Source organism: Mustela erminea, chromosome 1 (genome assembly GCF_009829155.1).
Source record: "Mustela erminea isolate mMusErm1 chromosome 1, mMusErm1.Pri, whole genome shotgun sequence".
NCBI lineage: Eukaryota > Metazoa > Chordata > Mammalia > Carnivora > Mustelidae > Mustela > Mustela erminea.
In genome coordinates this window covers 22,908,846-22,924,312 of record NC_045614.1, presented here as the reverse complement: position 1 = coordinate 22,924,312, position 15,467 = coordinate 22,908,846, and the positions used below count along the sequence as shown (strand labels likewise).

At 54.0% G+C, this 15,467-nt stretch overlaps 2 protein-coding genes across 18 annotated transcripts in view; one reads left to right on the top strand and one right to left on the bottom strand.

Moving 5' to 3' along the window:
- Window positions 1-2,388, top strand: part of CHDH (choline dehydrogenase) — a 38,417-nt gene extending 36,029 nt beyond the window's left edge. For 2 of the 3 annotated variants that reach the window (XM_032322478.1, XM_032322484.1), the window contains one exon: window positions 1,544-2,388. The gene's annotated coding sequence lies outside the window, so the exon portion shown is untranslated. The remainder of the gene's footprint in view (window positions 1-1,543) is intronic. The other variant, XM_032322460.1, reaches the window with a different exon arrangement.
- Window positions 1,516-15,467, bottom strand: part of CACNA1D (calcium voltage-gated channel subunit alpha1 D) — a 299,149-nt gene continuing 285,197 nt past the window's right edge. For 8 of the 15 annotated variants that reach the window (XM_032322272.1, XM_032322306.1, XM_032322264.1 and 5 more), the window contains 8 exons: window positions 12,346-12,462; window positions 11,297-11,664; window positions 10,598-10,624; window positions 8,958-9,107; window positions 8,474-8,637; window positions 5,740-5,861; window positions 3,882-4,202; window positions 1,516-3,406 (listed from right to left, as the gene is read on the bottom strand). In XM_032322272.1, coding sequence (XP_032178163.1) covers window positions 3,113-3,406; window positions 3,882-4,202; window positions 5,740-5,861; window positions 8,474-8,637; window positions 8,958-9,107; window positions 10,598-10,624; window positions 11,297-11,664; window positions 12,346-12,462 — 1,563 coding nt within the window. In that variant the 3' untranslated portion in view covers window positions 1,516-3,112. Of the gene's footprint in view, window positions 3,407-3,881; window positions 4,203-5,739; window positions 5,862-8,473; window positions 8,638-8,957; window positions 9,108-10,597; window positions 10,625-11,296; window positions 11,665-12,345; window positions 12,463-15,467 lie in introns of those variants that run through there. The other 7 variants (XM_032322330.1, XM_032322337.1, XM_032322353.1 and 4 more) reach the window with 3 other exon arrangements.

Sequence of the window (15,467 nt, the reverse complement as noted above, 5' to 3'; positions counted from 1 at the left end):
CAGCCAAACCCTGTTCCTCCCCACAAAGGCTGTTTCCTGTTTCCACCAACTTAACATCAGCTCTAATACCTACGTCCTTTTTTCTTAAGCCAGAAGAAAACGCATGCTCTCTCCACCAGCCTTGTCTTGGGAGCCGGGCAGCCTCCCAGGTCCTCTCCTGCCGTCCCCACAGGGTGCCTGCGAGGCCACTCTCAGCTGGTGCTCCCGCGTTGGAGGCAGGGAGCCCAGGCCTGCTCCCCATCCTCCTGCCCTCTCGTGTCCCCAGGAAAGAAGGCATATATATCCTTTTGGAGAAATAAAAACTGTCAACACAGGCAAGCCTCAGTGGTGTCTGTTTCTGAGTCAGGGAAGGAGCTGGAGCTCTGTCGCTGACCAGTTTTTAGAACAAACCTGCAGCCGATCACAACAGGGGAAACCTTGGTGAGGAAACACAACCGGCAAAGACACTGAACACCATAACATATAAACAATTTGAAGTAGAGTGCCTGGTTCCTTTCACAGACATGGGGTCAGCAGTGAGGCAAGTAAAGCCCACACTGTGTACCGAGAAGCTTCCTGGCCTCTGGCAGGCTCCAAAATGTGGGAATAGAGCCACAAAGCCCCATCTGGCCCAGCTGCCTGGATAGAAATAGGAGAAAAAGCTGTTAATGAGGTTCCTGCTGGTTGGAAGTTCAAGCGGAGCTGCCCTTTCCATTTGTGGTAGGAAAAACACAAAACCAAATCCACTATTCCTGGGGATACAACAAAATGACCTTTTTTAGGGGGAGGGGGCCGAAAAGAAGAAACATTGCATCTTAAAACTTTCCCGAAGCAAAGGGTACACGCCACCACCGCCACATGGTTCGGTAACTTCAAACTTCTTTCAAAGAACAATTTCATGGTAGATGAGGGGTCGGACCAGACTTAACACAGGCCTATTAGGACTGGTGCAGCCTATCCGCAGGCTAGTTTGTGAGTCCTGATGGGGAGAGATGGCGGCCTGCCCCAGAAAACCCCATCCCGGTAGGGCTGCTGCTGAGAAGCCACACAGCGAGAACAGTGCCCAGCAGAGGTGATGGGGATGATGGCTTAGCCCTTTAGGAGGAAGAGTGCTCTCTGTAGCCAGTGCTGAGTGACCGTGGGCATCAAGGAGGGAGCCGTGAGGATAGCAGTTACACCGTCCCAGGACTGCCCTCACCGACTGCCCCCCGCCCCCGCCTTCTGCAGAGCTCACCGGCCCACAGTGGCTCTTCGCAGTGAGCGCTCCCTCATACGATAAAAATTATTACACGGTTTTATTCTGAAGAACATTTTGCATTTTAATTAAAAAAAATTTACGTCAGGAAATAGTCATTTACAAACCTTGAAGTGTTTTTGCCTGGATCTGGAGTAAGAATGTCTTAAGAAGAGGTTTGTAAGGTCTTCATAACAAAGTATTGTTATTTACAAAAAAAAAAAAAAATGAAAAACAAACCCAAAATATTAACAGGTTGTCTAGGTAATATTTAAAAATTTTAAACCAAAAACTGATAATTGTTTTTTTTTTTTTTTTTTTTGACCGCAGGGAATCCCTGCCAAGGTAACTTGACAAAGTCGGCATGATTCCTTGAACAGAAAAGGAAGCCTTGGTGGGTCTCGTGGTCCAAAAGTGGGTTTTCATCAGGCAGTACAACCGGAGTGTGAGTACGTTCTAATGAAAACTTCAGCCCTCATTCAGTTGCATATAAAAGCCCTCAAGGAGAACACACAGTACAGCAGTGTTGTGTAAAAAGGCAACAATACGACCCGGACAGACCCAGCGTTCTAATCCTGCAGATCATGGCTTTGCCCCTCCGCGCCCCCTCCCAGCACCCCTGTTCAGGACAAGGACCAACAGCGATCCTCAGGGAGCAAGAGCAGAGGAAATCCATCTACCTGTGCCATCATTTCTACACCAGAGATGCAAAAGAGGTCTTGTAGGGGCAGCAGAGGTGCTGCTGTGAATGCCAAAGGGTCAGAGTAACCAGCTCGACCGACAGGATGAGCTTATCGGAGGCTCAGTAAAGTCAAAGACCGCCGCGACCCATGGTGGACCAAAGGTACGCTATCAAATCCCGGAACTCCTGCCCAAAGCAAAGGCTGTAAATCATCATCTGGTATATCTCGTGTAAAGGTAGATTTAGAGTGACTCAAAATATTTTTAGAAAAAAATCTCTATAGTCCCGAGTTCTTTTGAACTTAAAATTTCATCCCCAGAAGATTTTCACGGAATAAATGAGAATTGGCTGTTTCTTCTACTTCTGTACAGCCCAAGTAAAAATGCTAATAATTTCTAAATTTCAGTGGGGAACTACAATTATTAGGACCCATGGATATTGCTGCAGTTCAAATACGGTACAATAATTACAAAATATAGACCATCTCTTTACAAATACAAATTATAGTATATTACAAGTCATGTACAGTAATCTATAATTTTTAAACAAACTAGCGTATCTAAGTTTACCTGGTTGCGAGTGCATGATTATTCCAGTTTACAGTTGCCCTTGAGCTGACAGTCAGAAACTGACTGAGTGACACTCTCTTGTAAACTGGGGTCACATAACAGAAAACCTTGTGTATAAGGTCCTGCTCCCCTCTCCAGATGACGGCTGGTAGGTAGGTCCTGATTCACACACTGTATTTCCAAACAGCTAAACAGAAACCAGGAAGCAGTGTATTTGGGGGGAAAGGGTTTAAAAATGGATATGCTGGGCCCAGTGAATGTCTGATATGCTAGACCGATGGCTGAGGTAATGACACAGGTGTGGTGATCGTCATCACCTTGACCTTCCCCACTGTGCCAGCTGGTGGGTGGGCACAGGTGAAAGCCCCAGGGGCGTGCTGGAAAAGTGGGCAGGGCTTATCCCACCTCCTCACGGGTCCTCCCCTGGAGGGCTCAATCTGTTGCTTCCCACAGCTGGGGCTGGGCATGGGTACACGGCTATCCCCTACCAGGTTTATGGCTTCCATGAGGCATGACATCACTTGTACAAAAGTCTAATTGAATACAGACTCCACACTAGTGCCTAACCTTTCCTAACTACGAGGCACTTTTTCCCTGGCCCTCCGGCGTCCCACCTGAGGCCAGAGCCAGTCTGCCCCTCCCTGGGGGCTACAGGGTGGTAATGCAGATCATTTCATCTGCCAGGTCCTCCTCATCTCTTCCGGGGTCGGGCTCTTCATCACTGTAGCCTGGCCCAAAGTCCTGGAGCTCATAGTCCTGCCGGTGGGAGACAGGGCCCATGCCCCCGTTAGCCCGGGGATGCACAGTCCCGTTGAGCAGGTTGCTGGCTGCACTCTCCATCTCATCAATGGTCAGGTCACAGGCATCGGCTATTTCGTGTTTTGTTGCTGATACAAATTTTGGGTCCCTTGCATACCGTCCTAAGCCTTCAGATATCAAGACCTGTGCGGGATAGAGGATTGATGGCATGAATGCTTTATAAGGCTCTGCCGGGAAAATGACAGAGGAGCCCCCTCAGGCACTAACCACAGGATGCGCTCTGGGGACTCTGCCAGTCCTGTTTGCTAGACCTCACATGTGACAGTTAAATGTGAATGGCTTGGAAAGTCATGGAATTCGAACACTACGTATCGCCCAACGAGAGGGAGCCCCACTAGGGAAAAGGTTTCAGTAGGAGGTAGGGCTATCTGCAAGCCTGGCACCTGTCATCCTAGGTCCAGCTCCATTAGAACGGGCAGTGGTGGTATTCTTACACTCATGCTATACGTACCATCTTTGCTTCCGAGGAATGGGCGTGACCCAGAGGGAGAGGGACCCAGCTTGACTCCTAAGCCTCACCCCATCCCCAGAACCGCCACGGCACTGGCCTGCCCCCCTCTTCTGTGCCCTGGAGCCTGCCTGTCCGTGGCATACTCACCGCCTCCACCAGGCTGTCTGCACTCCTCTGCTTGTCACTGTTCTTGTTGCGGAAGCTGCTGGGGACGGTCAGGCTGGCTGGTGTGAATGTTCGGTACGAGATGCCAGGCTCGTCCGTGTACCATGAGCTCCGGTGCAGGGATGGCAGGCTGCCGTTGACCTGGTCCAGGGCCTCCGGTCGCTCCACCTGGATCAGGGGTGCATAGCACGGCGTCCAGTCCCGGTATGGAGGGGTCGCCGGGGGGGTGGCCCATGACCGGGTTGAGTGGCTTGGCGAGTACTTCTGGGCTTTACTGGAATCCAGGCCTGCAACTGCCATGATCTGGGGAGAGAAGAGAGGAGGCGGGGCCAGAGATCCTCAGGGGCGGGCCCGAGGGCTCCCCAGGCACAGCAAGCAGGAGGCACTGCTGCACTGGGGTGGCCGCGGATAAAAGACAAGGATGTGAAAAGGACACAGGTAGTAAAATCTGGCTTCCTGGCAGACTGTTTTCCATTTCCCCGAATCCATAATGAACTTCTCATGCCTGTTCCTAAGGAGGCATCAGCTGCTAATTCATGAAATTGTGGCCAAGCAGTGGAGAATCAGAGAAGACATTCTCCCTGGGCTGCATGAACACACCACCCAGGTCGCTCTCGGTTTAAACACAGAAGGACCTGTGGGGCAAACGAGTTATTCCCAGCCCTCAGAAGCAACACCGTTCTCTCCGCTCCAGTGCAGTTCACCACACCAGCCAGTACCCAGGCTGCTCTGTAGCTCTGCTTCCCCTGCCTCCAGTTGCCCCCGGGAAGCCACCTCGGCGCTCCCTCTCTGCATGGAGGGCCACAACCAGAAGCCACAGCCACCCAAGGGAGGCAGTGCACACAGGGATCTGGCCCTGGGTGGGGGGTGCAACAGCAGAGGGAGGGGTGTTCGCACGCACGTGTCCCCCGAGACGTCCAGGCCTACTTGGTTCATGGCATTTGATGGCTGGGCCTTCCCATGCTTTGTCCTTCCACAACAAAGCAGGACATGAATAAAAAGTAACATAAAAACTGATGCAGACAAGAAAGAAGTTGGCGGAGAGACCTGAACAGAGAACACCTGAAATGGAAGCTAGTGCTCACGCGCTCAGGACGCTGGCGCTAAGCGAGCCGGGCAGGGGCCGGCTCTGCACGCTCACGGCTGGGGCTCCCCCCATGCCCTCCGGCCCCTGACACACGGACGCAGTGGCCCACATCTCTGACATGCTCTTTTGCAGAAAGAAAAAGTGCCTTATTCTTGCCTTTGAAGCAAAGCCCTGGTGAAAGGGCTGCAGCCCCACCACCTCTCTAGGCCCCGGGCTCCCTCCTGTCCAGCTGCCTCACTGTGGCCGGGTCGTTCTCCCTGGACCACACTCTCCCCTTGAGGGCAGGGTTGGAGGCTCGCCCACCCACGATGCCAGCACCCTGCCTGCAAAGGTCTCTACAGATGTGTCTTAATGAAGGAAGAACGTCTCTGAGCAAATAAAGGGCAGCACTGACGGTTCAGGACCAGGCAAGCGGGCACCACTCCATGCATCAGAGACTGTACCAGGCCCTGGAGAGAACACAGTGTGCACCACGGCCAGGGCCCAGCTTTGGAAGCTGGCAGCCTTGGGCTCCTAGGTCAACTGGTCACGCACCTCCTGTGGAGCTCAGGCATGTCACCAGCCCTCCCCCTGATATTTGCTCATCTGCGAAATGGGGCTCGTGACCACGTCGATTTGGACTAAACTGGAGTGTCTGTGAAGGCTCTTTTCTTCCCTCCTGCTACTAGCAGCCGGGAGGGGGGTGTCCCAAGGGCGGCCGCTGCACCGGCTGCCCCCAAGCCTGTGGGGTCCAGGCCAGGTGGGCCGGCTCACCTGTTGCTGCATCAGGTGCAGAGGCAGGGCTGTGCGGCGGGGCACGGCGGGGGACGGCGGGACTTCCTCCTGGCTGCTCTGCCGCCGCAGGCACTCGAAGTTGAAGGAGGATCTCCGGTGGGCTGAGAAGCAAAGCACAGCTGTGGCTGTGAAACCGGCATTCTGTAGGGCCCCCGGGGCTCAGGGTGGCCCCTGGACACTCAGCTGGGGGCCCCAGAGGAAGCAAACCATATGTCCAAGGAAAAGCATTAGCGGGTAAGGTCTCAGAACTTTGGGAGGATGGAGAAGCTGCCTCACTGAGGGACGTTTTTAGTTAAGGGCAAGCTGGATTCTTGTAAACCTGGGGCCTGTTCTCATGAGGCGGAGCTCAAGGCTCTGGAGGGCAGCTCTTCTGACTGGATGCCCCGGCCCAGTACACACACTGTGGGGAACACAGCATTTCAGGTCAAGAACACAGTGTTGTTCTCGACTCCTGGGAACACCTGCTGCTGCCCTCTTCTCTCCCTGCAGGTATCCCAAGTGTTTCTGTGGTGCCTGGCATCTTGCTGGTGCTCCCATGCTTATACCTGCTTTAAGGGGAGTGACTTGCTATCAGCTCAACTAGGTTAGAAGCAAAATCCTTCTTTGGGGAAGCCCCAGCTTCTGTAGCACCGAAGGCAAAACCAGAAAAGAGCACCATTAGAAGTGCCTCGAAATGGAGGCTCATGCACAGCCTGAGCAATGACAAGAGATCCCAAGTTTGTGGCTTAATGGGACACAGGGCCCAGGAGGTCAGTCTGAATTCTGGGCCCCCAAGCACAGGCCAGAGGTCCCCTGGAAACAGGTCCACCCTCAAGGGTGCTGGCCCTACAGACATACGTGGGGGCCTGACAGTTTGCAAGGCAGGAGCAAGGGCTCTTCAGCCCTGTTCCTAAGATCCCAGGCATTTCTCATGCCCCAGCAAAACCCCACACCCCCAATTCCTATACTGGAAAGGTGCCGGGGCAAGCCTCCCAGGCTTCCTGGGGATCACAGGAAGTGGCAGGAACCAGGTTCTGGGAGAGATCTAATCTAAAAGTGTGAGAAGACTAGGCTGAGCCCTTGGCTGGCCCTGCCCAGTGCAGGTAGAAGAGACAGGCAGCCCCAGCCAGGCAGGCTTAAGGTGTCCCCTGGGAGGCGTGCTGGGCTGCCTTTGCCTTGGTGTCCCACCTCAGCAGGACACAGCTGCACAACAGCTGCTGTCCTCATGAGACTGCCGGGCCTCTCCCATCGGCATACCCTCCACGACCCTCCTAGGGGCAGCGGGCCAGCTCGGAGCCCACAGAGGAAACCACCATCTCTCTCATTCGGGTAGTGCCGTTGTTTTGAAAATCAGTCTGTGGATACACCCATCATCTCACCGGCTGTGCACAACCTATTCTGACAGAGGAGATAATCCCACCATTGCTAAAAACACAGGCGGAACACTTCACCTTCCCCCGCCCGAGGTCTGAAGTGATGGGCAGCAAAGCAAATAAAATACGTTTTGTTGACTTGCCCTTACAAATACAGAGGGCATCTGCTCTGGCCCACTCTGGTTCCTCACTTCGCTCAGTGGTGCCCCGAATGGTGGGCATTAATGTGGCCACCACAGGGGACATAGGGAGGGTCCAGGGAGGACAGGGCACTCCACGGACGAGGGGCCTCTGCTGGGCTCACCTGCATGCTTCACCTAGTATTTTGGGAGCTCAGAATTGCTCTCTTCAGCAGCATGTGTTTGGGGCTGCAGAGTTAAATATTAACTGTGGAAATGGGTCTGGTGAGACTCTCCAGCGTGTCTGTGACCATAGGAGAGAGAAGAGGGCCCCAGGCACCACCCAGCTGGACTGGTTACGGCACATGGAGTCAGACGACTCAGAGACAATGTGGCTTGGCTATTTCTGGTTACTGATTAGAGTCCTGCTCAAAAATATGCTTCATTCCTCAGAAACACCAGGAATAGGTATCTTTTAACCATCACCAAAATGCCCCCAAGTGCAAAATCCACCTGCCTGGCCAGAAGCAGGCAGGGGCCACAGCTTCATTTCTTACCCAGACCCAAGCCCCTCACTGGGGGGTGAGCTACACTTCCTGCAGTCCTACTTAGGCCACCTGCATAAGAAAACCAGGTGGGGGACAACTGGCCCCCTGCCTTTTCTCAGCAGGATGGGACTCCTCCAGCCCCAGGATCGGGGCACTGACCCAAAACCTGCTCCATGAGGAAGGGTACTGGCTGACACACGGCGAAGATGGGGGGTGGGGGAGGGGGGCCCCTCAGAGGTGCGGTTGGGGGGGTGTTGGTGGGACAGGCCTGGGCTCAGGTCCAGCTCTGCACAGGGGCTGCTCACTTCTGCCCTCTGAGGGTCAGTTACCCGGTCCGCAGAGAAGGCCCGACAACCCCACGCTGCACATCGCGCCTACCCGACGTGATGAACCCCAGGCTCCAAGGCAATGATAATGTGCACAAAAAGTCCCTCATCGGAGGGCATGTACTGGGCACATTTGGGACCACATGCTTCCCTCCTCTGTGCTCAGAGAGTTAAGAACGGTGCCGAAGTGGTTTGAGCTCAAGCACGTGGGACACGGATGAGACAGAAGGGAAAGCCGATACTGATGGGGTCTCCAACCCCATCTGGTCTTGCTGGTCTTGCAGACAGACTGTCCCTAGTGCAGTGAGACCACACCTGTCACACTGTTCTCTGGGAGGCTTCACCCAAAACAAAAAATCTGGCCTCACATGTCGGGGTGGGAGGTAGTAGGCGTCTCCTTGGAGATCTCCGGGAATCATAGCAAATGGGTGAGTCCTCGTCCTCCAAGAAGCCTTGGGGGTGATGGTAGCCTCGGGGCCGCTCAAAGTCCCAGCTGCCGCCAGGGTATCGGCTGTAGTAGCTGTAGTTTTGCCTGGGGGTCAAAAAGGCCAGGAGAAAGGGTAAGGGGCACATGAGACCTTTGTTAACAAGTCCTCTTAGCTCAGACACACCCATGGTCACAGTCCCCTCCCCAGCTTTCAGACACCCTGGACTGGCTGAGAGCCAGGCAGTCAGTCCTCAGCTTCACAGAAGATTCGGAGCTTTGGGAGAAGCTGGTCTGAAAAGGCAGCCCCCACTCTGCCTGCCTCTGAGGCAGTCCAGGTGTGGTATCGGCAGGCTCCTGCTGCAGAGTACGAGGGGCAGGAGACCGCCGGTCCTCCTGATGTCAGCCTGAGCCGCAGAGCCGCTCACCTGCTCCCGGTTGGTGAGCCAGCATCCTCATAGCCCTCCTCACCGCTGAAATACTCCTGCTCTTCCAGGCAGTGGGAGTCCCTGAAGTAGCCACAGATCTCCGGATCTTCCCGGCAGATAGTGGGGAACTGCTCATCCCCCGAGTCAGACCTGCAGTGGTGAGAGAAGGCCCAAGGACCTGAGCACCCAGCTGGGCCTGAGTGCGTGGCTAGCACCCCTGCCCCATGAGCCCCTGGCTCCTCCCTGGTGTACCTGGGGCTGGACTGTTAGGCCCCTGGCGGCAGCACTGTGTGACCATGTGCGTGTGCTGGGAGGGGGTCGCTCTGTCAGTAAATTGCACAGTGCCCATGCCAAACCACTGTGCCCAGTGGCCATGGAGCCAAAAGAGTGGGTGTCATTTGGAGAACAGAATAAGGAAATGGACCTAGAGGCCTGCAGCAATCAGCAGTCACGGGGAGAAGACACTGGGCTCCCAGGCCAGCTACTCTGATCCCTGCTCCTTCCTTCTCTGGCCCATGTGACTTCAGGGTCCAGAACAAAGAGGCTCTCTGACCAGTCTCCCACTAACTCTGACCCAGGAGATGCGACGGGACTTTGGGATAGTGTCCCTGGGGAGACTCACAAGGGTGACACCTGCCAGGTTTTCAAAGACAGCCCTGCCAACACGGCAAGACTGTCCTACTCGCTCCCTGAAAGCCGCCATCCTGGCCTCAGTCCTCAGGAAAACCAGCCAGGCTCTGTCACATCGACTCTCTCCCAAGAGAGAGGACTGTGTTCCCTCCAAGTTCTTCATTCTCTCAAGTTGCTGCTGAGCAGCTGACTACACTTGCTATAATTAAATCAAGAGACCCAGCCTCTCCGTCCCCAACAAAATGATTGTCTCACTGACAATTCAACCTGGTCCAGCAAACACACAGCAGGACTCAGTGCACGAATGTGGAGGGCTACATGGGAGACAAAGGAGAAGACCCGGTCTCCAGTCTTCAGGAGGTTGGGGTCACACTTTTAGGAAGCCCCCACAAGAGGCTTGAACCCTGCCAGCAGCAGGCAGGGCCAGCCTCCCGGGCCAGGTGCCCAGAAGTGTGCCGTGGACTCCCCCTACATGGAGGTCACGAGGCGTGCAGGGGCGAGCCCATGGGCACATGAGCGTGTAAACACCAGTCCTTGGAGGATGACACAGCCTATGCACAGAGGGACCGAAAAGCTCCTTTGCTTAGAAAGAATCAACTACTGGGGCGCCTGGGTGGCACAGCTGGTTGAGCATCTGACTCTTGGTTTCCGCTCAAGTCATGACCTCAGGGTCGTGAGGCAGAGCCCTGAGCTGGGCTCTGTGCTCAACAAAGAATCTGCTTGAGCTTCTCTCCCTCTCCCCCGGCCGGCGCATGCTCTTTCTCTCTAAAATAAAATAATGAAATCGTAAAAAATGAGAGAAAGGGGTGGGGGGAAGGAGCGGAAGGGAGGGGAGCGGAAGGAAGGAAGGAAAAGCAACCCCTCTGCCTCTGGAGTCCACAGCCCAAGCTCCACTATCCTATCAGGCTGTCACCTCCAGGGGAGTTCTCAGTCCTCAGCACTGAGAGGCCCGCGGGTTACACTCACAACACAGAGCATGCAATGCACAGACACAGGTGATGAGCACATACCTAATGTAAGTTTCATAATAGCGGGTTCTATCCAGGAAAGGCATAACACGGGAGGGAGGGAGGGAGAAGATAAAGATTAAACACTGCCAGTGAAATTTGAAATGCAGATTATCAGGCTAGTTCCTAGTGCAGAGGTCAGCAAACTACGGTTTACAGACCATATAGGGTCCACGAGCTACCAACAGTTCTTACACTCTAAAAGGACTGCAAAGAAAAAAAAAAAAATCAAAGGAAGAAAATACTTCATTGCATGTGACCTTGGGAAGTTCACACTGCAGTGTCCATAAAGTTTTCTTGGGACACAGACACACTCACGTGCCTACACAGCGTCTATGACAGCTTTCCCTCTACAACAGCAGGGCTCAGGTGCTTCAGTGGAGCCTGTATGGTGCCCAAAGCTTAAAGTATTTACCCTCTGGCCCTTTACAATGGATGCCAGCCCCTGTCCCAAGGTATGTGGTCACCACTGGGAAGGTAGAGTTTACAGCAACTGATGCTGTCTTAAAGGCCAACACCTTTGGCAGGATACAGGATGGCTGGTGGCCCTTTATCCTTTGGGTTCATCACTGGCTCCCGGCACTCAGAGGTTCGAGTGCCTAGGCCCCCTGCGCATCTCCCATGTGTGCCAGGGCACAGGGGAGAAAGCAGCGCCTGGGGCAGACGCTGTATCACCATGTGCAAACACACTTTAAAGGTTACCTTTTAACACTGGACCTTCTTTGAGGCTCCCGATCATGCTTGTGGGAGGAGTGATGCCCATTTTCAGACATATGCTCAAGGTTCCCAATGCTGGGCCGCTTTCCAGGGACAGCTTTGGACATATTGGCATTATTGAGATTGGCATTTGTTGAGCTGGGAGCTTGCTTTCCTACGGAATTATGGTTATGATGGCTATGACACCCCGAATTTCCTGCTGGAGGAAACAGCGGTCTCTCAGTATCACTTGCAGGTGGAACTGAAGGCCTTTGGACATGCAGGGGACGGTGGGTGGTATTGGTCTGCTGAAGGGGGTCTCTCCTATCACTATTAACATGATTGACATGGTTTCCAAGCAGGGCACCATTTCTCTGCAAAATAATGGGAGACAACACCAGGTAATTTAACAAGTATTTGATGCAGGCTAGCTTTGTTAGGTAATTTTTTTCTACACGAAACACAAACTCTAGGTAAGCTCCGTAGGATCCCTGTAAAGCAATCTGAGTGTCTCACAGATCAGGCCGATGTGTCTGTGTGGCAGCTGGCCCCCCTGAAATGAGGAAGCTTCCCGATCCCTGAGCTGGGGAGCAAGCTCTTGGCGGTCACACAAGTGTGCTCTTCCCGTCGCTCCAGGTGGAGGGGACTTATAGCCAGCAGCGCTGGCTGGCAGCCCCCAGCAGTTGAGGCTGGACAGAAGGCATGCTCTCTGGGCTGGGGGGGCTGAGGGCCGGCCCAGGGAAGAAGGGGATCACACAGGCAGGCAGCTGCTAGCAGGACCCAGGAAGCTCAGCCACACTGGCCAAGCGGCTGTGGCCAGGCTCCTCTGAAGCTGCCAGCATGGGACAGAGTGGCCAGCTCAGGACGGAAGCAGGCCTGGCCCTAGAGGAGGTGCCGAAGGTCTGCTGTGGGGAAAGCATGGTCCATGAGCCCCTCTAGGCCCGGGGGCTGGCGTGCATTCTCCAGGTTCTTTTGTGGATCACCGACTCCCCAAAGTGAAGTCCTGCCCTGCTATCTCCAAGTGGCCAGTGTGTAGCTAGGCGTGGAATAATTACTTTGAATACATCTTCTTCTTCTTCTCGTTTTGTTTCCTCCGGCTCGTCATCTTGCAAATCACATGATATAGCACGCCGGATTTCTGGCCCAATGTCATGCAGTGTCCTTAATCCTGCCTAGATCAACAAAAATGGCAAAACGGATTAGACAATGTGGGTGTGCTGGGCCCGGCCTGGGTCCTGGCTCTGTTCCTGCCTGGTTCAGCTCTGGCAAGGGAAGCTTTCTCCAAAGGGCAACCCACAGGAGTGACTACTCGTGTGAATGTAACCGAAGGGTCCTCGAAGCCCCAGGGTTGAAGGGTATGGTCAGGAGTTCCAGACGGTCCTAGACTTGAGGCTCCGACCCAGTCACCTCCTTCTCATGTAACCCAGCTTGCAGGGGGCAGTGTCTGCCGTGGCCAAGAGCACATGACCATATCTAAATGACAGTCTACAGAAGGAGGGCCTGCAGAGTCCTCTGACAGAGCCCTAGAGGGGGCCAGGAGCACAACCTGGGCCACTCTATGGGGAAGGTGGCCAGGACTCACTCGCCATGACCTAAGTACAAGTGTGAAGGGGCAAGGAGACCAAGCAGCCAGCAGGGCCACCCGTTCTGCAAAAAAGCCATGGGAACGAGGGCGTGACAGCACACACTGCAATCACCAGCACATTCAGGACCATGACGGAATGGGTCGACACGCACACAGACCCAGGCCGCTGTGCAGCGCCAGCCACCATGGCCATCCGTGGTGCCCTGGCCTGGAACCCGGGGTCAGGCCAACAACTTGCCAACAGCTGGATCATCTTCTTGAAGACCACAGCACACTGGAAAGGGCTCACCAGCCTCTGGAGGCTGTGCGGGATGACCCCTCCCATCCCCTCGCTCACAGAGTCCTTTGCCTGCGACCCTCACCGTTGGCCTTATTTACACGGGGCCCCAGGTTCCACCAGAACAGGGCCTGGGAGAAGCCCTCCCGTTGTCCCCAGCTTTGTTGGGGAGACATCAGAGAGGCTTCTGCTACACAGGCCGAGGTGGAGTTGCCGGCTCTGAGACAGTTCTGTTCTGACCATCAGCTTGAAGAAAAATAGCATGCTGACTTAAAGACTGATAGGGACACGACAGCCACTTTACCCTTTTCCACAAAAAGACTGGCACCTGAAAGAGGTATTTCCTCCCTGCCACCAGGCTTAAGCCCCTCGTCCTAAATCTGGGCAGGACCCTCCCATTCGCGGGCAGTCCTTCTGCACCTGGGCAGCCACAGCGGAGGCTATCTGAACCCCGGCTGCACAGAGCTGATGTGTAGTTCACACTCCATCACCAAGATGCAGGGGACAGCTGGGCCTGGAGGCAGGCGTCAGGGGAGGGGATCACGTCCCAGCCCTTCCTTCACAATCCCCAGCAGTGGGGAGTGGGGAGGGGCAGGGAGAGTGGGGATGGTGGCCGTGGTCTGGCCAGGTCCCACAGGGCTGGCCCCCCCTGGTGTGGGAATGCTCACAACTGGTGGTCTGCAGATGCCAGTGGTGGTGATGGTCATTTAGAAAGTGAACTCCTACAGGAACTTCCTAAGAGGTTCCTTCCTCCACAGGAGACAATGCTGTTAAAAACAGTATACCAGACTAGGTCTATTCTTTGAATAGAGGAGCAGGTGCCGGGGCGGGGCAGGGGGTGTCTTTCCATTTCATGAATTGTGGGTATGCAAGAGCTGCCTGGATTCACAACTCTCAGGTTCCTGGCTAGGAATGGTCTTGTTGAGGAAAGACACACATGTCCTGCCACCAAATCCAGAATAGTTCAGGGTATGGTCAGTAGGCTACCTTACTTTCCCGTCCCTCTGACCACAGGCACGAGCTGCACGTGCACAAGCATACACATACACACTCATGTAGGTGCGCACCTACACACACACACACACACACACACACACACACACGCTTTCCCTCTCTCAGGATGCCCAAGACTGTACATATGAGCCAGGGGAATCATCTCGCTTGGACGTGGACCTACTTGTCCTTCTCTTGTAAACACCGAGAAGGAAACAACACTAATGTCCAGTGGGGGAGAGCTCTTTCACACAGAGCTGCGGGTCTGTGCAGCAAGGTCCAGCCCCGCGGTGTCCAATAGCCTGCAGTTCATTCATTCAGTGTTTTCCAGAGCACAACCATCAAGAGAAGATTAGCTAAGCCAGGGTTTCATTATCTGGCTTTGGATCACTGGGAGGAAAGGCTGGCCACAGGTCTGAGGCTCCCAATGAAAGACCAGTTTTGAGACACCTGCTGCTGTGTCTATAAGATAAACATAGATGACAAAGCACTAAGTCAATGTCCCCAGGTAAATTATGTGTATGAACCCATGTCATGAGGCACCAAGGGCTTGGAATACCCCTGAGTTTGGGGAAAAAACAAAACAAAACAAAACAAAAAACAAACCCACATAATCCTATTCACTGTCATTCAACAATTTGGACTAGGTCTGATTAAAAGAAATAGAAAACTATTTATTTGGATAATTTTTAACATCATCCTCTGTTGGCGGGTTGACATTTCACTGAAATACACATATAACATAATTGCGTAAGAAAAACAAAAACGGTCTCCAGCAGGTCTCCAATGGTATACAAGATCAGGAGAGTGCGGTGAACAGACACAGGACATAGAATTTGTTTGCAACATAAATCATGGAGAAAACTGAGAGGCAGCTCAAGAGGCCCCTTCTGAGGACAAAGAATGACAACATATTTATTAAAGAGACATCAGAGGCGGATAAAAAGCATCACACTTCCTTGACACGAAAGCAGAGGTTTAGAAATCATGATTATGTTTTGCTCGCTCCACGCAAAAAGAAACACATCTTCTAAGAGTCAGGGATTGACCTGAATCTTTCACACGGGATCTGGGGAAGGATGGGGTGGCAGGGGCGGGGGGAGGCGGTGCAGAGGGGTGGTAGCAGAGGTGGGTAGGGTGTCTGCAGTGGGTGGGAGTGGTGGTGCCAGGAGTGCAGTGTCTGCTGAGGGGGTGAGAGGGGTGGGGTGTCTGCTGGTGGGGGGGGGAGCCCGAAGTGGGGTGTCAGGAGTAGGTCGTCTGCCATGTCTGGGAAAGAGGGAAAAAGAGGTTCCCAAACTTGAACTGAAATGAAGCTTAAACAC